Below are 22638 nucleotides of genomic sequence, written 5' to 3' on the forward strand. Positions count from 1 at the left end.
TGAAAACCAGTGTGCCCCACCTGCAATGGTATAGGCTTTTCAACCACCTCAGGGTTCTGCCATCATGATTTTGCTGCATGTGTAGACTAGGCCCCTGTTGACACGAATGTGATAGCAACAATTTCCCTACAATTCTAGGCCAGGGATCTCCAAACCCTAGCCCGGGGACCAGATGCAACCCACAGCGAGTCTCTGTCCAGCTCACGGCCAGCCTCTAGTCCACTGAGGCTCTCTGGCCCACTCAACCGAACATGACCAGAGCTATGTTCCAGTCGTGTTCAGAGCGTGTTCTGAGCGCCAAGGAGGTGGAGGAATTTGAGAGTGTGTTATATTTCTGTGGTGTTTCTTGGTGCTTGGAGAAATCTTGATGTATTTATTTAAATTTTATATTTAAAAAACATTATTTCAGCCCTTGATGCTGTGCCAGATATTTGGTACGGCCCTCTGGCCAAAATTTGGAGACCCCTGTTCTAAGCAAATGATAGGAATTTTCAAGCACACCCCTACAGATGTACTCCTAACACATTCAGCACAGTGTCTGCAAAGTGGTGCCTATGCTGAATGCACAGACATAGTACACACATAGGTTCTCTGCACAATTGGGAATTCAATTCTGCAGGGTGCCTTAGAGAACCTACAGCTTACAGCTGTACCTTAGAGAACACTTAGAGAACACTTACAGCTATATACATACTGGCTCCCCATTCAGGTCTTCTGCCAAACACAAGGAAATCTGCAGGCAGAGCCAAAGACCATGTTGATTTTGGACCTGGACCAGTAGGCTCAGATTTAAACATAAGCTTAAATTTTAAACTTTATTAAGTTTAAATGTAACCAACAATGTTTGCTAATCAATAGAATGACATTGACATCTCTTGGAATCCTTAAGGCACACAAAAAAAAATCTGTTTTGAACACAAAAGCTGAAAATCCAGGATAGAAACCAAGACAATACCTAGGCAGACCTGGCCTCCATCTTCCTCTCACTCTCTGCAGCCATGGTGCTGAGAGCAAGCAACAGAAAATAATTTATGTACTGCTTGCACACCTGTTATGGAGGATCATCTTTGGACAATTCATGTGAGGATATCTGAGAATTTTCTTCCTCCTGCTGTTTAATTTACAGCTCAGTCTTATCCAGGGCTTACCGTCCACCACCAGAAGTCCCGGGCTGGCAGTGCAAAAGCCATGCTGCTAATCATGTGCATTCAGGCCACCAGTGTAAGGGACCAGAGGTACTGCAAGCATGACAGCGACTCACAGATGCCCTGTTGGAGCCATTAGTTGGTGGCTGGGACAGTTCAGAGGTTTCATATTTTCATGCTAATGCTGCTCTTTGCTTTCTTTTTATTGTAACTGGGTTCTAAATTAATTTTATTACTGGTTTTCAATTTTATTTTTTTTTAAGATTTTGGTAGCTGTCTTGGGAGAGGCTATTTTAAAAGGGAAGATATAAATTTCTCAGACAGTGAAATAAAGTGACATATAGCTATAAATAGCCATTGTAAAGAAGTGAGAGCTTGAGGCCAGGTTGCCATTTTTGGTAGCCACCCCATTCATGTTCATAGTCACCCCTGTGCCCTGCCTACCATACTCAACTTCCTTCCGACACAATCTGCAGCAAATCTCTGTGCATTTTAACTTCTGCTTGCCTAATATTGTGTCTATATTATAATCACAACAAAAAATTATAGACCCTAAAGTTAAGGTGTTGTGTTATTTTTTAAAGCCATTTGTCAACCTCTCTGACTGTAAATAAAGTCCGCATCTCCGGTCCAAGGAGTAGAACCTGCCTGTATAAGCACCTGTGTCAAGGACACAGGCCCTGCGTTTCTGGTGGAGCCTGGCACCCGGCCAAGCAGCTTGGTGCATGATATAGAAACAAACCACCCTTTCTCCTCTGATGAGACTGCAAGAATGCAAGTCCTCTTGACAGCTGAAGGTCAAAGGGAAAACACAGCTGAGCTACAAAACATTGCGCTTTGTATACTTGCCTCTTATATTCTAAGGGTTTGGAGCAGCTCACATGAGAGCCTTATTTGTATCTGCACTCTCCAGTGTAGCTCCAGGTGGCATACATGGGGAAATGAAATTTTATTTTTACAACAACCCTCACAGGTAGGTTCAACCAACACACCCAAGTGTACTTCTTGGAGGAGTAAAGATTTCAACTTGTGCTTCTTTGATCCAAACTGAACACTCAGAGCCCAATCCTATCCAAATTTCCAGTGCCAATGCAGCTGTGCCAATGGGGCATGCACGACATCTTGTGGTGGGGCAGCAGTCACAGAGTCCTCCTTAAGATATGGGAATATTTGTTCCCTTACCTTGGGGCTGTATTGCAGCTGCACCAGAGCTGGAAAATTGGATAGGATTGGGCCTTCAGTTCACTACTACACCATGTGAGATCTCACCTTAGCAGGGATGGTCTTCAAAGAGGCAACATGGATGCACTGTAGCTGAACTCACCTTGAAAGCAACTGAGAGCGCAATCCTAACTGCACTCTTGGCAGCTGCTACGATGACTGAAGGTCCTCCACTGTATCCTAACCCCTCTCCTAGCATTACATCAGGCTTTATGCCAGCTATACATCTGATGCGAATCCAAGAAGCCCCATAGGACAGGCTGGGGCTTGACATAGGATAAGGGGAAAAATATCCCCTTACCCCAAGGAGACCTCCAGCTGCCTCCCAACCTGCACTGGATATAGCGCAGGCCATGCAGCCTGGCTGGGCTGGTGCAGGTTAGCTTGGGCTGTGAATCTCAAGTGCACAGTTGTCTTTGGGGAAATGTTATTAATCCCTGCTCCCCATTCCTGTGTTTACTGAACTCATGGTTACCATGCAGAATGTACTGACATGCATGTCATAACCATCCATTGGCTAGTGCTTGGAGCATCACTAGTGACGTGGCAGAACCTCATCTCAAGCTCACACCATTTAGTGCAGTTTGTTAAAGGGGCAGCAGCATCATGAGTATTGCCTATGCAGGGGCTAAAAAAACCTGACCTATTAATCAGGAAGTCCCTGGTGTGAATCTCACATTTGCCATGCACTTTCTAGGCAGAACTTTTTTATTCTCAGCCCCTGCTCCCCATCTGTAAGACAGATACAATAATAGTTTACTGTAATATAGGGTTATTGTAAGGATTGCAGTAAGAAAGTGTATGGCATGCCTGCAGAATACTCCAAAGTCCTATACATCCTCTAACATCATCATCATCATCATCATTTATTTATTTATTTTATTTGCATTATGCAAAAATGCTTTCCAGATATAAAGTAAACATGGCCTTGCCTGCAGGCTTACACAGTAAAAAAAATCTCAAACCTAGACACAACAGGGAAAAGGGGGGGGGGAGAAGAGGCTAATCAATTGGATAATCCCAGTTTAAGGGAGCAATTCCTTGTAGGATGAAAGTGAGGAGGCTACCTGGCTGTGGAGGGGGGGAGTGAATTCCAGTGACAGACACAAGAGGGCAGGCAAGAAATTGAGATTTGCCTTCCTCTTTTAGCAGGGGCTACTGAAGAGCGGCTTCCTGCTCAGCAAAACCTCACACAGGTTCCATTCTTTGGCTCTTCCATTCTTATGGCACCCCATAAATTAGGACCGAATGTTGTTGTTTGCAAAGAGGTCGGCCTCCTTTTGAAAACTGAGCAGTCCAGATGGAGGGCATGTCTGGATTTGCCTCCATCCTGCATGTTTAAAAAACAAAAAAAGTAGGATGAAAATCCCAGCTGTGGAACCTGTTTAAACCATGCATATTAAGCACTTTGGGGGAGGAGCTAATTTGCATTTATTTATCTTCCAGGGTATGACAACCATCTGCACAGAAGCGCACCCTGGTATTCTGATAGCCTTCCCTTGACATTGACAGACATTGCATACACACTTTCAAGTCTATTTTCATTGTCTTGAGGGATAGAAACTTGCATTTTGTTTCAAATGCAAAATGGAGCATCCATTCACTGAGGATGCATTTGGGCAGCTCAGCTGCAGAATGCATAGCTTGAGGAGGTCTTGGCCTTACAGCAGGCAGTGAGGTAGGGCTGGGGGACCAAGTGATGGACATTGCAGGTGTCATTTGTAAGGAAAAGAGAAAGGTGAGATACCTATTAAGAAGTGCCATTCAAGTTGCTTAAGGGGGCAGAGCAGATTCTAGCTTCAGTGGTGTCACTAGGGTTGGTATTACCTAGTGTGGTAACTCATGGTGTGACCCTCATGGAGCTCCCCATGTCTGCTCCTGGAGTTCTGAATACACCCAATCTGCCCGACTGGCTGTCTCCTTCCTGTCAGGTAGGCCTGGCCTCTCAGAGAGTGAAAGATGAAGGCCAGGCTGACCAGGAGTCCAGGTATCTGGAGTCCAGGTATCTGGATTCAACCTTCATAAGCATGGCTGAACTGAGCTCTGGCAACTTTTCTGACAGTGAAAGTGTCACAGAAAGTGAAAGGAGAGCAGAGGACGAAGGCAGAGCTAACTGGGAGGTCAGGTCTACCAGGTGGGTAGAGCTTCATAAAGATTGGTAGACCTGGGCTCCAGAGATTTTAGGGTGTGTGTGTCCCAATGGTGTCACCAGGTGTGATCCGCACCCTATAGTAATGCCACTGTCTAGCTCAGGGGTGTCCAAACTTTTTGGCAGGAGGGCCACATCATCTCTCTGACACTGTATCGGGGGCCGAGGAAAAAAAGAATCGATTTACATTTCAAATTTGAATAAATTTACATAAATGAATATATTAGAGATGGAGCTTATATGAATGAATGAAGGTCTAGCAATAGCTCAAGGCCTATAAAAGGCCTTGCACAAAGCAAGGCCAGCCTTTCCTTTGCTGCCACTGCTGCATCACAGATGTGAAACAGCAAGCAGTGGAGGGAGCCCTTGTCCCGCAGCTCACATGAGAGGTCAAACAGTTGGCCGTCGCTGAGAGCAATTGCATTGGGCCAGCGCAGTCTTCAGCAAGTCCCATTGGAGACTGGGGGCTCACTGGAAACTGGGAAGACTGGGGAGCCTGGGGGCTCCCCACGGGCCAGATTGGGAGTCCTCGAGGGCCGCAAGTAGCCCCAGGGCCGGAGTTTGGACACCCCTGGTCTAGCTCATTCAGTTAGAATGTAGAGAGGAAGCAAAGATACACAACCCGGGGTCCTGGCTCCAGATGGGATCCTATTGAGAGGCCATGCATGGGAGAACTTCCCATAAGGGCCTTGGTTATTCATGGGGAAAAGCAAAGGAGCTCTTCCAAGCAAGAGCAGGACATAAAGCATGAACACTTCAGCCTCATAGCTCTTTCGCCACGTCCTCAGCACCCAGTCTTTGCAACCTCTGCTGGGCACACTCGGCTTGTAGGCGAGCTTCTGGTTCAGGGTCCCAGCAGTCCTCTAGGAGCTCCTGTAGGCTGATAAAAACCTAGGGGAAAGCACAGAGATAGGGGAGAGAGCTGGCAGGAGTAGACAACTACGTATAAGGCTCAATAAGGTTGGGGCACCACTCCTGTGGCATAAACTAGGCACTACACAGAAAGCCTGTAAGCCTCCTCAACACTCGGTGAGGGCTGACCTTAGGCAGACTCTCGGTGGGCTTGAACACCCACCCCCTCCCATATCTCTGTCCTCTCCAGACATGTCCTTGCTCCTGACTTTCACTACTATCACCCCCCCTCCATTTCTTGCTTTCTTAATAGATACTGCCCATCCTCTTTTGCCCTGAGCAAGAGATTTATAGCACAACTCTAAGCATATCTACTCATAAGAAGTCCCATTGTCCAGTGAGGCTTACTCACAGGCAAGTATGCATAGGACTGTCATGTTAGAGTTTCCATCTACATACTAGCACCTTGCACCCCTGTCAGCAGCCTCAGGCCCAAGCTCCGAAGTGGCTACCTGTCCCTTCTTGATATCCTCATCCAGCCTAAGCCATTTGCCTAAGTCTCCAGGCCCTGCTTGCCTAGGCTAATCAGGCTTCTGTGGACACGGCAGTGGAGACTGGTGCCATTGAGCAGCTGCAGAGCGGAGTTGAACCAATGGCCAGATGGCTTTGTGAGCTGGGACAGTGGCAAGACAGCGAGGAGGCAAGTGGCAAATGCAGGGCTGTGCCTCTGTCTGGCCTCTGTCTGCAGCCTTAAGAGTTGCAGGGCCCAATGCAAAACCTTTCTGCTGGGGGGGGCCACCCCTGCAAGCCACCCTACTCACCATGATGAGCAGCAGAGATGAGGCACCTAGCAGCAGTGTCACCACCAACTGCCAACTGCTTCCAGAGAGGGGGGCATTTCAAACTAATCAGACCAGGGACAGGCAGTCCAGTAGCAATACTCTGCTGGCTGTGCTCTCCTTGCAATGCCTTGGCATGGAAGATTCCATGCCAGAACATCAGCTACTGAGTGAAGTGCTGGCTCTGGTTAGATGGGCATGGGATCCTGAAATGAGACTGTGAGCAGTAGTGGCTGCAGAGCTGGCCCAGCAGACAGACCTGTGAGTGGCAGTATAGCCCCAGATGAGGTCATGATGACTTTCTGTAAGGACCACTGGCCTCTGCTCTGCTATTGGCTGCATAGTGGTATCTAGGCCAAAGGAGTAACAATGGAGCTTTACATTGTGCACGAGCCTGAAAATGTGTACCACCCCTCAAACAAAAATGAACAGAGTCGCCCCTGGACAGTCTGGGCCTCACGCCAGACCAACTATACCAACTGCTGAGGCTTGGAGCGGCTGCCCTTTAGGCCTAGAATTTCCCTCAGTAAAAAATAAAAATAAAAATGCATGTCTTTCCCTCAGGACTGTGCTCAAAAACTCACCTCCATTGTGAAGTCTTTAGTGTAACTGTCTGAAAGCCCAATCCTATCCACACATTCCTAGGAGTAAGCCCCAATGGGACTGACTTCTGAGTAGACATGCATAGGATTGGGCTCTTAACTCTCACTCCTAATGTGGTCAAAGTCAAGGTAGCTGCAACCTACCAAGAGTAAGGATGCTTGCTCACATCCACCCCTTGTCACCCTGCCCTCTTTGCTCCTTCTGTTGACTTCCCCTGATCAGCATTCTCATAGCACTGGATCCTCTGCAGGTATCACAGGCAAATTTGTGGCTTTTTTATTTTAATGACTTAAATTATAACAAACTAGAAAATAAAAATGCAGTGGATTAGACCAGGGGTGCCAAACTCATTTCATATAGTGGGCCAAACAGCATTCATGGCACTTGCTGAGGGCCGGAAGTGACATCATTAAGCAAGAGGGGACATCATGAAGCAGGTGATAGCCAGAAATCAGCACATTGTTCTCACATAAAACTCATTAGTTGTAATGACATAAGAGAAAATCTTGTGCAAATCTTGTTCATAAATTCAAGATATGAGGGAACTCAATTAGCACACTTGGAGAGCCCAATTAAAACAAGAGCCGAATTAATTGCTTCTGGGGACCACATCTGGCCCCTGGGTTAGACAGTCAACTGGGTAACAGCCAAACTCATCAAAGATGTCAAAATTGTTGTTGCAAGCCCTAATTAGGACCATTTTTGGTGGCAGATGTGCACTAAACTCACCTGCCCGATCCTTCTCCAAGCTGGTGGAATGGCTGGTCTCCCCCTTTCCTCAACAGCCAGGCTCCGCAGCTGACTGTATGTGGGGTCACTGCCGAGTTCTGCTTCATAGGCCAGCTGGAACTCAGGGATGTGATTGTCTGAAAAGACAGCAATAGGCAAGGTTGGAGAAAGGGGATTTTGGTCAGCCTGTCTGACAGCCCAATCCTATCCACACTTTCCTGGGAGCAAGCCCCATTGGCCCTAATGGAACTTACTTCTGAGTAGACATGCATAGGATTGGGCTCTTAACTCTCACTCCTAATGTGGTCAAAGTCAAGGTAGCCTGCAACCGTGCTTGCTCGCATCCATCCCTTGTCACGCTGCCCTCTTTGCTCCCTCTGTTTATTTATTTCCCCTGTTCACCACAGTATTGTATCACTGAGCCTGTTTTACAGCCCCCTATTTGGAGACTACTAACTTTTAATATGACCTCCTCCATACGGCAACTGTCATGTTTGAAAGTTCCTTTCTGTGTGCTTGACCCAATCATGTGTGAACCTGCACCACAGCACCACATATTCCTGGGTATGGCTGTCACTGACAGGTTACAGGTAATTAAGTAAAATCACATGAAAAATGGCTTTCAAATGTTACAACTGCTGCGCTGAATGCCGCCAAAGCAGAAGCAATTTTGGGCCTCTCTAAGAGGCCTGCAGCACAATTCTATGCATGTCTACTTAGATGTAAGTGTGTTCAGTGGGGCTTACTCCCATGAAAGTATGTATAGCATTGCTGCCTTATCAGAGGGATAAATCTATTCTTACTGCCATGAAATGTTGTAGACAATGGGTAATCAATTATTAGCACAACTTTTGCATCATTGGGATTCATTTTTTTTTTCTTCACAAGACCCACACATCTCTCAATGAAACACTTTGGTTTGGGAGATATTGCATCTTCCCGATTCTTCAGCTCAAGTGCCATTGCCAGGAAAACACAATTCATTGCCCAGCAAAGGCCATTGTGATTTTGGGGGTGCTGGCTGGATTCTGGCTGCAGAGTGTCCCAGGCATCTGTTGGATCCAGGATAATGCTTTTAACGTCACAAGTCTTTTTCCCCACCCAGCCACCAATACCACACAGTGACCCAAATTCAAGCTTTCAGTCTGCAGCGTGGTGACTCAGGCGGCTGGTGACAATACAAGGAAGGTAAAAGATGGAGAAGATCTTTGTCAGGAGCACTTTAAGAGGGAAAGAATTACAGCAAGCAGAGACAGGAAGGGATTAACGTGGGAGCAGCTGAGAGTGAGAAAAAGAGCTAGTGTTGCAGAAATAAAGTACACTTCCTGAAACCTATGATCCTTCTCACAAGCAGAACAGAAGCAAAAAACATTTATTTTTGCCCGAATAGCCACCAGGTGGCAGCATACCCCACATCACCATCATCATCACCACCACTATAATTACCAGTACTGCTTCACAACCAGCCCTGTTTGTCTGCACTTGGAATGGGAATCTAGCACAGAACTACAGGGATGGAAGTTCAGTCCCCTGCCACAATGGGCAGGGGGCTGAAACCGCTGCCATCACCCCTGCCATACACATCCCAGGCTAACCCAAACACAACCCAAACCACAGCCAGCTAGAAAGAGAGCAGGTACACTTCATAAGGATGCAAGTAGGTAATGTCAGCACACTTCCACTCCCTGCAGCAAGAAAGGAGGCCAAGTTTCAAGTGCCCATTTCACAGGATCTTTTGGAGCAAGGAGCATTTGGTCTGATGGAACTGAAAAGTTCTCTCACTAGTGATCACGCATTTATTTGTTACATTGAAACCCAGCCTTTAAGAGACTGAGCTGTGAATCAGGGTTCCTCGGGATCTTATCTCTTCTCTGCTATGAAATCTTTCTAGGTGGACTTAGGAATAGGACCCTCCTAGCACCCCAACTGTGATATGGGGATCATCAGGCCTACCTTGCAGGGTTGTCGTAAGGAGAACATCAAGACATGACATGTGGAGCATTTTGAACCCTTGAAAAAGCTAAGCACCATTATGATCAAGGCAGCAGACAGAGAGTTTCCAGATGGTCACCCATCCAGGCACTGACCAGACCTAGCAAGGTGGCTGCTCTCAGCCCATGCCTTGAAATTCAACATGTGCTCTTTAGAAAGGACTGGATAACTTCACCGAAGCTACATGGCACTTAGAGGCAGAAGTGAGATGGTAGGTTGCAGAATGATCAAGTATATGGAAGATCCTGAGCCCCTCCTGAAGCATTTCCCCACAGCAGCTGTGCACATTCTTGTTTGTGTGCAATAGATAGGGTTGCACCCTGGGAAATTCTTCTTTCTTTTAAAGAGTGCCACTTTCTGTAGGAGCAGCTTCTCCCATCATGCCCTTCCAACCAAGTCCCATTTCGGCTCCTGTTTCTCACAGGGCAACATGAGAGTCCTGTTTGATCTTACAGGTAGGAGATGACACATAAATTATTGCAATGGCATAACTAGGGTTTGCATCACTTCCATGACGGTGGTGGGTGTGGTGATGTACCATTGCCCTGGCCTGCTGGTTTTTTGGCTATAACTTTTGATAGAAAAGAGATATTTCAATGCAGTTTGTTCCATTGCATTCTGCATTAAATTACACATCGATTGATATATAACATGATGGTATTATTCAAAAATACCAAGATTTTGAAACTTTTGACCAGTAGTGGTGTCACTCCCCCCTCCCCCCGTTTGCGTCACCCGGTGTGGCCTGCATCCCCTAATGATGCCACTGGATTATTTACCCAGAGCAGCTAAGTTCCAACCTTAGGATTGTGAAAGAGCCGTGGGTCCCTCTCTCTCCCTTCCTCCATCACACCACTCACCTGGGAAGAGCGCAGAGCATCTCATCAAGGTTTCCCACAGCACCAGTGCCAAAGAGTAGACATCTGCTTGCCTCAATGCAGAGCCCAAGTCCTGCAGATTTAGACTCTCATCCAGAATTTCGGGAGCAGTGTAGCGTGGGGCCCCTGCCTAGGGAGAACAAGGGTGAATGAACACAAGCTGGTTATGCAGGTTATGCAGCCATGGCTTATGGCTATGCTTGGTACACCTTCCTCCAGCTCCCAGCATCACAGAGCCCCAATGCTTCTCCACTCTCACCCCTCAGTGATGTGGGTACCTTGCGGACAATGCTTTCCGTGGGGCCCTCTCTCCACCGCTCTTGGCGCATGGGCAAAGTCATGGCGAGGCCAAAATCACTGATGACGCAGGTCCTGTCCTCCCGGACTAGCACATTCTGGCTGCTGAGGTCTCGGTGGGCCACTCCGGGTTTGTGCAGACCTGGCATGAAAAAAAAAACCCAGTATCAGTGGCATAGATGACTGAAATCACCAGCCTATCCCACATCATTAAAATTATTATTAGCAACGTGAACAGAAGAAAGAGGGAGGGAGAGGGTCAGTGGCAAAGCATGGCATATGTCCCTTGCATGCACAGTCTCATGTTCAGTTCCAAGAGCCTGCAGTTAAAAGATCTCCTACAACTGGGATGTGAAGTGATCTTGGACTGAAACCCTGGAGAGCTGCTGCCAGTCAGAGCAGGTGATACTGGGAGAGACTCAGTACAAGGCAGCTTCATATTCTTCCTTTCATAATACTAGGGCACTGGGTCAACCAACCAATCAAGCTATTGCACCAGTCAGGTTTCTAAGGAAGGAGCAGCCTAATCAGGCATCTTGCCCTGGGCCAAAGGCTAGCTCTGACCAGTGACGTAGCTAAGGCGTCTAGCACCCAGAGGCACCAACATTTTTAACACCCCCCCATATGACGAACACCCCCCATGTGGCAGGCTGTTAAACAGAGCCCACTTTAAAACATGTGTATGACAGTGGTTACCTGGATTAAATATTATATAGCACAAGCTCTGCCAGGGCTATTAGATGCCAGGGATTGCCTTCTGTTTGGAATCTGTGTATGCCCTTTTCACTTAGAAAAAGAAGCATTTTGTGTACAGCACTCATTTGTCCTCAGGGCACTAATAACCACCATGGCGCAGGAAGGCATAGAAAAGGAAGGCATGCTAAATACCCATTTCTGTTCATTTCCATGTCCCTTTACAAACCTGATGAGTTAGTTTCATTGCTCAGTGCATTACACTTTCTAGTCAATTTCACTCAGCCCTGACTGCTACACTGCCACACAGGTATGGCAGGGCTCCACAAATGTGAAAAATAAGGGGGAACACCACGTGTGTGTGTGCATGAAAGACAAGATGCATTTATCCACACCCCACTCAGGAATGTAACTTTTAAAGACTCTGGAGAAGGGAGTTGAACCCTGAAGCACAGCAATGCTATGGAATCACACTAACAGCATTTGAACAAAGGATCTCTCCACAGCAAAAAGAGGAACAGAGATTTAGCAGGGGCAGGGACCAGAAAATAGGGACTGTCCCAGTTGGACCTTATGCTGATGTGGAGTGAAGCATGTCTCAGGTCTGGCATGCAAGATGGAGGAGCTGAAATGGCATTTCCTGTTTCTCTGTTAGAGCTGCTTGTGCGTTGCCACAATGGACACTGTGGCTTGCAGGTGACAAAATGCAAATGTCTGCCATGTGGACTGAGGAATGTAAATACCATATCACAATCAGCACCATCTCATGAGGACAGCTCAAAGCCATGGTCAGGCAGTGAGGATGGAGGAATAGAACATCTGTGAAGCCACTGCTACCTACCTTCCTTGCATTGCTCCGCATGTAAGAAAGCAAGGCCCCTGGCAAGGGATGATGCTAGCTGGATAGTGACTTCCCAGGGACAAATGTGCAGAGTGAGGAAGTGCCGCAGGGAGCCCTGCAAAGACAATGCAGTGAGCCCAGCTGAGATCGCAAGCCATGAATCATGTGCACTTACCACTGGACAATGTCACGGCAGCAAGCTATGACTTGAATATGCGAATGAGCGATCATCGTACACACAGGTAGGGCTTCTGCAGCACCCAGTGCCACATCTGACACAATGCTAGTCAAGAGAATCAGTTCCCACCTTCAGCAGTGAGTTCAATAATTCAGTGGTCCACCGTCATGTGTGAGCTAGTCTCCAGACTCTATCAAAAGCACTTGCAAATCCATATGTTCCACCTCCTCAATTCAACAGAGTCCCAGTTTTCTAATATCTTTCCTTGGTATTGTGGTCAATACCAATATACTACTTTAAAAAATATTATTCAAGTTCACACACGTGTCTGAGGATGGCTACCCTGTGGGTCTCTAGAAATTACATTTCTGCATAGGGCTGAAGCATCTTCTTTGCTCTGGATTGCTCTGCATCTAAGTGTATGCACATGAACATAATACTAAGTGCACAGCCTGTCATCAAAATGTGGCCATGATTCTTTATGGGAGAACAGTGGGATTGACCAAAACAATCCACTTTTCCTCATCTATGAAATGAAAATGTGGGAGAGCATGTAAATATGAATGCACGTGTCCAAATGCAGAGGGCATGGTCAGGGTCACTTGGATTCTGCAAGCCTCAAAAATCCTGCCAATTTCAGGATTTCAACCATGGCTGTGCATGGCACTCACCAATGGGTACAGTGTCAGCACAAGAAGACCACCCTGTTCCTCATTTGGCCCTCCACATCCAGCAGCCACCAGTCGGATCACATTCTCATGGCTCATCAGTGGAAGGCTGTGCATGGCCCATTCTGATGCAAACTGCTGGTAGCAGGAAGGGGCAAAGGCCTTGATGGCCACAGGCTGCTGGTGGAATGTTCCCTGCCACAGCTTGGAGAACTGTCCATCATGCAGAACCTATTGAGGACAGGAGGAAATGAGAGTCAAGGTTAGACTGCGCAAATCTAGGCAGGATCCTGTTGCAGATGCCATTACATACTCCTCTAATGCACCATTAGTTGTTAATGTGAAACAGAAAGCAGAAAAGGTCAATTTTTAAACTGAGCATACATTCCATCCCATGCGACGTTCATGTTACAAACTCATGTTACGAAGTCTAGTTTAAATCTCTCATGCGAAAGGGCTTTGAGAATGCTACTTTTGTGGGTAGCAATATCTGACCAGCTGTTTTAAGACTCCTCAGAATCTTAGAAAGAGAGGGAAAAAAACATTATAAACAAATTTGAAAGTATGTGTGCAAAGTGTGGTAAAATCTTGGAAGACAGACCAGAAGCAATCTTTCAGATGCACCTACACTACAAGTTTACATTGGTTTAATAGTGAAAAGTCCTCCCCCACAAAAGAGTTATGGGAATTGTAGTTTTACACTAGCGCTCAGAATTCACTGTGAATGGATGAAGCTTAGATGGGGCTGTGCTTAAATTGCTTTGCAACATGAATGTTGCATGAACCAGAATGCATATTTAATTTAAAGGTGTCTCTTCCACTTTCTGTGCCAGAAGAGCATCTTTCCCTCCCATGGCACAAACAGCACACAAAAGGTTCAAGGGTGCATTTCTAGTATCAAATATCAAAATGCCTTTAGGAATCTTTGCAGGGACACCATGACATTTAAGCTAGTTCAGCTAGTGCAGCTTGGCTGAACCAGAAGTCAGAAATGACATATGACATAATCACTGGAAGACATCACCATGCCTCCACGCTGAAACCAAAAGGGGAATATAGTCACTTGCCACAATAAATGTGTTAGACCTCAAGATGTCACAGGACTCATGTTTTCTTTCACACTTCATGACGTCTCCCGCTTCATTGTTTTGGTTTGAAATTGATGCTGTGCTACTCCATTTTCTCCTGGGGAAGCACACCTCACCAAACAGCAAAGATTTCTTGAGATTCATTGGCATTCCCAGACAATTCCGGGTCTCTGGCCCATTGAGGCTGAGCTTAAACTGCTTTTGAACCTCTCACTGGCTATTTATGTTAACATCTGACAGTTGATCCTGCAGAAGAGAAAGCTGAGGAGACTCATGACTCCTCATGAGTTATGACTATGACTATTAGTTATGTCATAATGACATTATGAAAGAATGAGCATTCTGGTCACTGTGAGTTTAGACATTTGCATTACAAAGCAATCTATTAAGAACAAACACTTTAAGCTTCACACCCTTAAAGCACGCCTGCTTCAGTTAGGGTTTGTAATGAGAATGTCAAACTGACAGAGGTCAAGAGGCTCATTTGCATTACAAATACCCCCCCTCTTTTATCTTCCTCATTAATAACATTGGAGCACTCAAGAGGGGATTTAAGCCTCTGAGTGAAAAGGCCCTCCCAGTCCCAGTCTCAGGTTACTATGTCAGGGAGGCCCATTCTTGGGGGGCGGGGGGGGGGTCAGTCACAGAATTGTCCTTTGTCACCATTTCCTGAAGTTCTGTTAGTTTCAAATTAGATTGTTATCAGTAACACATCAGCGTCACACATTGATCCATCCATCCAAACATAATGTCCAAAATGCCTGGAGAGGAGGCTGTCTCAGTCAGATATTTAGGTGGAAAGCTGAATTGGAAACTGGGCAACGGTTAGTGGGTTCCAAAGAGCATCGTTTGACCGCTCAATACAATTTCTAGAGACTGGCTCTGATCCTGTGCAGGTCCAGCACCTGAGTCAAGTCTGCTACTACATAACAAGAGGTAAGTCAGTAATGGAGGTAAGAGGTAATGGAGACTAGGAGTGGGATACCACCCTTTTGTCAAGCCCGAAGGGATACCTGAAGGAACTGGACATCCGGAAGCTGTTGCCTGGGCAGCTTCCTCGTGCTGTTTTGCTCAGGGCCTGTGGTGACCTTGGTGAGCTCCCCAGTGTCTCCAGAGTGCAGTAGCACTGTAGGGACTTTCCAGTGCTTTAAAACTACAAGGAGAGAAGAAACAGTTTGCCCCTGCAGCAACACAAGCATTCCAAAATAATCTGAGTTCTGTGTCATCTTGCATACATTATTCAAATATATATTTGTCGTAAGTGATTCTGCTTCTGTTGGTCTTGGGGAGAAGCAAGAGCTATTTAGGACCCTGAAACTCTGCCCCTTGTCCTCTAGAAAAACTCTGCTCAATCTCCCTCCCACCCCACCTCACAACATCTGAGTTTAGCGGGCACTGCTTAGGCTTCTTTTAAATGTTAGGGGCTATAAACTTTTTTCCCCCCATTAAAGCTAATAATTGAATTCTGTATCTGTCTCTTCATTCTGCACCAGTTTCTGTGATCACACACACAGGTTTGACCTTTGGTTGTGGGGGGCAGTGTAGTACAAACTGACCCCACCGTGATCCCCGTTTACTATGCTGACAGAGCCCAGGCTTATGGGTATGAAATCATGGCATTTGCTTCTTCAAAGCGAGTGATCTGTGCATGGGATTTGTGCTTCATCATAATGTCATGTTTGTAATAATAGGAACGCAGTGTGAGAGCACCATCTAGGCGCTTGAGACTGCAATCCTATCCACACTTAGCTGGGGGTTAGCCCCATTGACTATAATGGGACTCACTGGAGTAGACATGAATAGAATTGGGCTCAGAGTGTGAAAACCAGGAAGTTGCTTTTACGTGTGTGTGGATCCACCCCTGGATTTGCTATACAGTTGTAGAAGAATTTGCCTTTATGCATGCGGGGCAACTCCAGCTCCACAGATGCTCTTCCTCAAGTCAAACTCAGTGTTGCTGTGCGGCCCCCTCGGTCCCCTCACCCTTCCCCACTGTGATGAGGTCAACCCTTATTCTAAATACCTTGCTAAAGCTTGTCTGGAAGGCACAGTACCTAGAAAGGCCAGACATCCCAAGAAAAGCAGGAGAGGGCAGGCTGCAGCGATCCAGATGGTCCCACCGGGACTAGACAAAGACTCAGCTGCAAAGAGAATGTGAAGAGGTCACAGCGTCCAGACCAGGATGGGAGACTCAGTACTGTGCATCCCACATTTCAGAAGGAAGAATAATCTCTTGCCATCTATTTCCCACAAAGTAAGTGCACACACTTCCAAGACTCTGCTTGGCTCGATGCCTGGGCAGGCGGCCCATCAGTCACTCCTCCATCTCCAGGTGCTCAGGGGCCTCTGCATGCCTGTCTGGGAGCCCTCTCTGCCTGTCCTTGGCATCAGCTTCCACCCCATCCTCACGGGACTTTCCTCTGATGTTTTAATTAAAGTTAAAATGGGAGAGGTCACTTTTCTTCCCAGAAACTCTCACCCACTCTTTCCCATCTCCACAGCCCACATTCCTGTATCCTCCCATTGACTTCTGATGTCTGAAGGCCACAGTGTGGCACTCCAGGAGAAAGAAGAGGCAGTGAGTCTGCATCTACCTCTCCACTATAATCACAATCTGAATGACGTGATTTACTACTCATTCAGGCTTCATCCCAAGACCCATCTCTTCCACGACGAGGCATGCTGAAGACCAGAAATACCTCCTTGTGAATAAATGGCAGATCAGAACCATGGTTCTAGGGAAGTGGGGAGAGGTTGTTAATTGTTCTCCCTGTGCCCTTTTCCCACAAAAATTGCTCCCCCAGCTACTACCAGCCAATCACAGCACCCTAAGGGGTGTATGTTTGCAAACGCCTGGTTCTCACATTCAGGTATGACGTTTTTAGCTACCCATTGAGCACATCTTAAGCCTGTGTGTCCATCAAAAAACATCATGCGTGAATGGCTCCTGTCATCTCAGGCCAAACAGCTCAGGACTGGAAATTTTGCTCCTTTTGTACCTACCTGCTTTACTGCACAGTCAGAACTGGGAAACCAGAGGAATAGAACTCCTTCCACAATGAGACCTCCCAAATGGTTTCGGGCATGCATGTTCTTGAAGGAGGTATCTGAAGAGCGAGGGGGCTGGGGAACTATAGTCCTGTAGTTCTGATGGTTTTTGCGAGAGAGAGAGAGAGAGAGAAGGCAGCTCCCCCTTCTCCAAGCCACAATTATCAGGCTGACTCAGAGATTTAGCCTGCTCCCTCCCTGCACCCTCAAGGTCTCTGCTGAGTTTGTAGAAAGCCTCCATGTGCAGAAAAGACACTGTCTCCATGGCAAACAAAAGTATACCAACTGGGGGTGAGGTGGGGAGAAGGCCCCAAGACTACCCCATGAGATGTGGATGATCTGGAAAGGGAACAACAAAGGGAAGATAATTCTAAGGGAGGAAGGAGTGATGATTAGGGACCAGAGAGGTTTTTAGGGCCCAATCCTAACCAACTTTTCAGGACTGATGCAGCCACAATGCAGCCCTAAGAGAACAAATGTTCCCTTATCTTGAGGAAGCCTCCGTGAGCGCTCTCCCATTCGCAAGAACAGCGCATGCCCTGTTGGCATGGCTGCATCAGCCCTGGAAAGTTGGGTAGCCCTCAATTTCCTTAACTTTCTATTCTCACCCTGATGGTTCTGGCAATGGCTTTCAGGGACAGTTCATAATCCAGAATGGAGTAATGGTTAGAGACTTGTCCTAAAACAAGGGAGACCTGGAATCCAAGCCCCACCCAGCCATGAAGTTCACTGGGTTACCTTGCGCCAGTCACTATCATTCAGCCTAACCTCACATGTTTGTTCTGAGGATAAAAGGAAATCCTTTACCCCACCTGAGCTCCTCAGAGGACGAATGGGATGGATCTATGACTAAGAATGACCTCTGCCTTCCATCTTGCTGCTCCTCATTGACCCCACAGACCTCTTACCCTGCCTCTTGCCAGGCCCAACATGTTTGATGTTAGCATTACACAGATCAGAGCGGCACCTACAGGACAATATGGTGGCAGCCTCAGTGTCTTCAGTGGATTGAGACTCACAGGCTGAGGAATCGCAGGGTTCCTTTTCATTAATCCAGCAACCTGAGATGGGGAAGAGGCCACAGAAACAAACATCAAGTCTTAGCTCCAGTCTTGAGGGCTAGAAACTTGCCATGGTTATAAAAAGAAAGCTAGGATTCCAAGCTGTCAAATCAACCCGTCTAGTCTATCCTATTTTGTTGTTTCTACTGTTGTGAATAGCTTATTCAATTCATTTTAACATCATAGTGCTTTGGCATACAGTATAATGACAATTCGCCCCCCCACCCCCATATCTCCTTCTATTATTATAAATCCACAGCTGGACTCTCCTTTATTTCCCATGCTGCTTTTTCTCCCTCATTGCTTTCCCTTTCAGCTGTGACCCTTCAAGACTGGCATCAATTTGTCATCTTTGATACTTCCAGTGCTGTAACCCACTTTGAGCCTTCGGGAGAGAGTGGGCTGCAAATTTAAATTGAAGACATAGTTAATATATATGTAGTAAAGCTCTTTATGATCTTTTTCAGACAGCATACTTAAGTATGTTAAGGAATGTTAACTTGGAAACACGATGAAATCAATGGGATTTGCAAATAAGCCTGAATGAGCTGGAACTGTTGTCCTCACAGCCACCTTGTGAGTTAATGTACAACTACAGTATTCCTATTTAAAGATGGGGTACTTGGGTTGAAAGAGAGTGATTTGCTCAAAGCTATCCTGGGGAGTTCCTGACTATGCTGGATGTTTGAGCTTGGGTCTCTGTATTGTGCAGTGGCAGCGCTGAGAGAGCCAATTTCCAGTATTTCTCTGCCACACTTTCTTTCAATCATATTTTTGACATCCACCCCACATTTGCCTCTTAATTCACAGTCATCACCCCACGCCTTGAATCTGGGAAAACCCATATGCACAGAAGAACCCAAAGCTTATTTCTATGGCAGTAAGTGGCTTGTAGCCTTAGACTTGTTTGAAAAGCTCTGATCCATATGCGTAATTTTGGCTCCTTTGAGCTCCTGCCTCATTCTTTGGGTTCTCTCCCAAAAGTTACTCATGAGTGCTCACCCCAATGTTACAGGGGGACATGATATTGCTAAATTGTGGATTTCATTGACTTCCCTACTTATTCCATAATTGGGGCACTGCCTCAGTCCCACTACATTTTTTTTTAACTAACCATCAATTAATGGTCACCCAAGCTCCTTAGTGGCCTGTGCCCTTCTTTCCATTGAGCCATATGTTCACCATAGGTCCCTGATTCTTAGGAAGCAAGGAATTCTGGGTGTTGAACAGTGTAGAAAGGTGTAGTAACCGTCTGAGAAATTTCTTGTCTTCTGGAAAGTTGTTGGCATCCCTTGAAAATTCTTTGGAGGATCTCGGGAGATCTGCTGTAAATGTTCTTTTTTCAGTTTTGGTGCCAGTCCTATAAGAGAGGGGTTCTGGGAATAGCACTGCCTTATTGGTGAGGGAGTGCAGGGGAATCCTGTAGCAAGCAAGAGACTGCTTCTCTTGGAATGGGAAGGTCAGGAACTGGTGAACCCTCCCTCTGAACATCTGATGTATGTATGCAGGTGGGGGAAAAGAGGTGTGTATAGCTCCTGGTTGAACAAAGGGAAGGAAAGTGTGTAGTCTGTCACATCTTAACTATTGCATTCAGACTTGGTGCAGATGTTGATAACTGATTTATTGACAAGGTTATACACAAACTGTTTGGCAGGGCTCCTAACTTTGCATGGGGTTTCAGCTATAGGAGGGAGGAGGAAGTCTGGGCTGTACTTCAGGGAACTGTGCACAGTTAATGCATTGTGCTTGAAAACGCAGAAGGGGGTAGCTGCTGTTTTGCGGACATAGTTGCAAGATTTGCACTGTAATCATATCACCCTTTCCTTTCTCCATGATAACCAGGCTCCCTGGACAGAAGGAGAAAAGAGAGAGGGAAACAAAAAGGAAGGTATATAAAGCAGCCAAGTGGAGCCTTTTTAGGGCAGCAACAGCTTTTTGCATTGGAACTCTAGGGGAGCAAGCACTGCCATTGCTTTGGTCTGTCAAGATCTGGGTTCAAATCCTTACTCAGCCATTAAGCTGAGTGGGTTGCCTTGAACCAGTCACTATCCTGCAGCCTCATCTACCCCACCAAATTGGTGTGAGGATAAAATGGGGTGGGGAGAACCATGTATACTTCCTTGAGCTCCTCAGAAGAAGGGGCAAGATTAAAAGGAAAAAAAAATCTAACACTCCAACTGATTCAAGCTACCTGGAGTGTAACAGCACATGTGTTGTTTGTCAAGCAGCTTCACTGCCACAGACACAATACAGATTGGCTGCATATTGAAAGTATTGCTTGCTTATAACCTGCCCTCTCTCTCAGGCACAGGGTGAGTGAATTCAGACACCTATATTCATCAGCTGATGCTTTGCAAGTGTGAATCAGCCATTGCAGATACTGGCCTGGTTCACTGCCACATAGCTTGATTTCTCGACAGACTGGCTGCTAAATGGATGGACTGGCTCCACTGAAAAGCCATGCATCTGAGGTCCATTCTTATGGATCAGCCATGACTTGATGGTTGCATTCAAGTGATGAAGGTAACATGCATGAAACAGCCAAAGGTTTTTACAGTTCCTCTGAAACTGGGGCAGTTTACGCATTGTGCTCCAAATCTTCCAATGGATGTATCAAATGCTGAACATGCACAGGAAAATCAGAATCCCCCACAGCCCATCTGCCAGCCCCAAATCCTTCAGCTCCTGCAATCCAGACAAGACCACATTATGCTAAAAACAGAAGCCACTGTGCTGAAGTTCAGCCACTGTGAAAACCCTTCATTCAGTCATGCTACTCTGTCTAGCAAGGCATTGCTTTTGAGGAATGTGCCCCGTATCTCAGCATGGATCCAGGCACTAGAATAGAAAGAAGCTGGTCCTTCAGCTTCCATTGTGAAATTACTGGTTTTCATGTGGACTACAGGTCAGGTATATTTGGCCAAACATGCTGGATCAAGGACAGTGGCTAATGATTGGGGTGAGAAGAGACATGCGGAGGATCCTGTTTGAGAGGCAGCAGAGTATACAGTGTACTCTGTACCACACCAGGTGACAGAATCTTGTCATCATCCCAGCCACATGCTCCTAACAAAATCTCACTACCTTTCACTAGCCAGGATTGGAAATCTTCCTTTCTTAAACTTCCTCAATTCTGCATAAATCTCTCTCTCTCTCTCATGCACACGCACACACACCCCTCAGGAAGAGTCTCTGTTCCTCCACCCACAATGGGTTCTCACCTTGCACCTTTGCCTGGAGCTGGCCCTGCGTCAGGTTCCAGATGCCAAAGCAGCACTGGTTGTGAGGGCACTGGATGGTGTTGACACGGCCATCTTCCAAGATTAAGCCCCGGAGATGCTCCACACCTTCTGTCAGGGCATCAGATCCATAGGAGATGCAGCTGCGGTTTTTAATCAGGCCACCCCCACTCACACTTTGCAATCCTAGCACTAGCAACCAGGCACTCAGTTTCCAAAGCAGGCCGCAGGACTCCATCTCCCTTCCAGCAGCACCTGGACTGGGTGTAAAGACCCAGCGTGCCCGCCTTGGTGTCCCTCCTCCAGGCCCCGTGGGAAGGACTTGGCTGGCTACAGCATGTGGGATGGGGCTGGTTGCTGTCAGCTACTGACCATAGGCTGCGAAGCAAAGGAGGGAGGCAGGCAGGCAGTACTTTGAGACAAAGGGGGACAAAATGAAGCTCAAGTGGCCTTGTCTGCTTCTCCGCACATTGGCCAACTGTTGCAAACCCACTGTATGAAAAACACTTCCCACGAGGCAGCCATATTCAGCTTAGAAGAGCCACTGTCCTGGAAACTCATGTGGGTGCTCTCAAGTGGGATGGCAAGTGCATAAGCTAAAGACCCCATTTCAGGTTTCAGTGTGTGGGGTAGAGCGCAAATATTTCAGGAAGTGGGACAAGATGCTCCGTCAGGTTAAAAAGCCCACTGCTTGCTTACATTTGAGATTTTAAACGGCGAGGAAACTCCACAAAACAACCTTCTATTTTAAGAGACTTTTTTGTGATTTATCTGTGCAATCACAATCAACACCAGAGGGAGAAACAGACAGGCACAAGAGCAGGTTTGGTGTGTAGTGGTTAGTGTTTCAGACCAAGACCTGAGACAACTGCATTCAAATTTCTCATTAAGCAATGTTGTGGTCTGTGTCCTGAGGACAATCATACTTTTTATGACATTTTAGATTGTGCCATTCTTCCAAGCCGAAAACATGGTTTCCTCTCTCTCTGTTATCATTACAAACAATTCCATGGGGGGTCATTCTGAGAGATGGTGAAAAACACACACCTGGTCATCCAGTAAATTATATGCATCATGCTGGCCCATATGTGTTCATAAATGTAGAATCACTGAGTTG

The 22638-nt window shown here is 46.6% G+C and overlaps 1 protein-coding gene across 1 annotated transcript; it reads right to left on the reverse strand.

The window, feature by feature from the left end:
- Positions 1–5277: 5277 nt before the first annotated feature.
- On the reverse strand, positions 5278–21759 carry AMHR2 (anti-Mullerian hormone receptor type 2). Its single transcript, XM_066612818.1, has 9 exons — positions 21504–21759; positions 18130–18282; positions 15187–15326; positions 13089–13316; positions 12240–12354; positions 10687–10847; positions 10391–10538; positions 7539–7675; positions 5278–5406 (listed from the first exon to the last, which is right to left on the reverse strand). The coding sequence occupies exons 1-9, from the start codon at positions 21757–21759 to the stop codon at positions 5278–5280; spliced, it is 1467 nt and encodes a 488-aa protein (XP_066468915.1).
- Positions 21760–22638: the final 879 nt, after the last annotated feature.

This window comes from Tiliqua scincoides, chromosome 2, assembly GCF_035046505.1.
Source record: "Tiliqua scincoides isolate rTilSci1 chromosome 2, rTilSci1.hap2, whole genome shotgun sequence".
Taxonomy (NCBI): Eukaryota; Metazoa; Chordata; class Lepidosauria; order Squamata; family Scincidae; genus Tiliqua; species Tiliqua scincoides.

Bases quoted from the DNA above. Each gene is read 5' to 3' on its own strand.
- AMHR2 (XM_066612818.1), bottom strand. From the start codon at position 21,759: ATGGAGTCCTGCGGCCTGCTTTGGAAACTGAGTGCCTGGTTGCTAGTG. The intron at 15,327-18,129 runs GTAAGAGGTCTG...CTCTCCTTGTAG, and splicing joins TGGGCCTGGCAAGAGGCAGG to TTTTAAAGCACTGGAAAGTC. The intron at 10,848-12,239 runs GTAGGTAGCAGT...TTTTCATGCCAG, and splicing joins TGCGGAGCAATGCAAGGAAG to GTCTGCACAAACCCGGAGTG.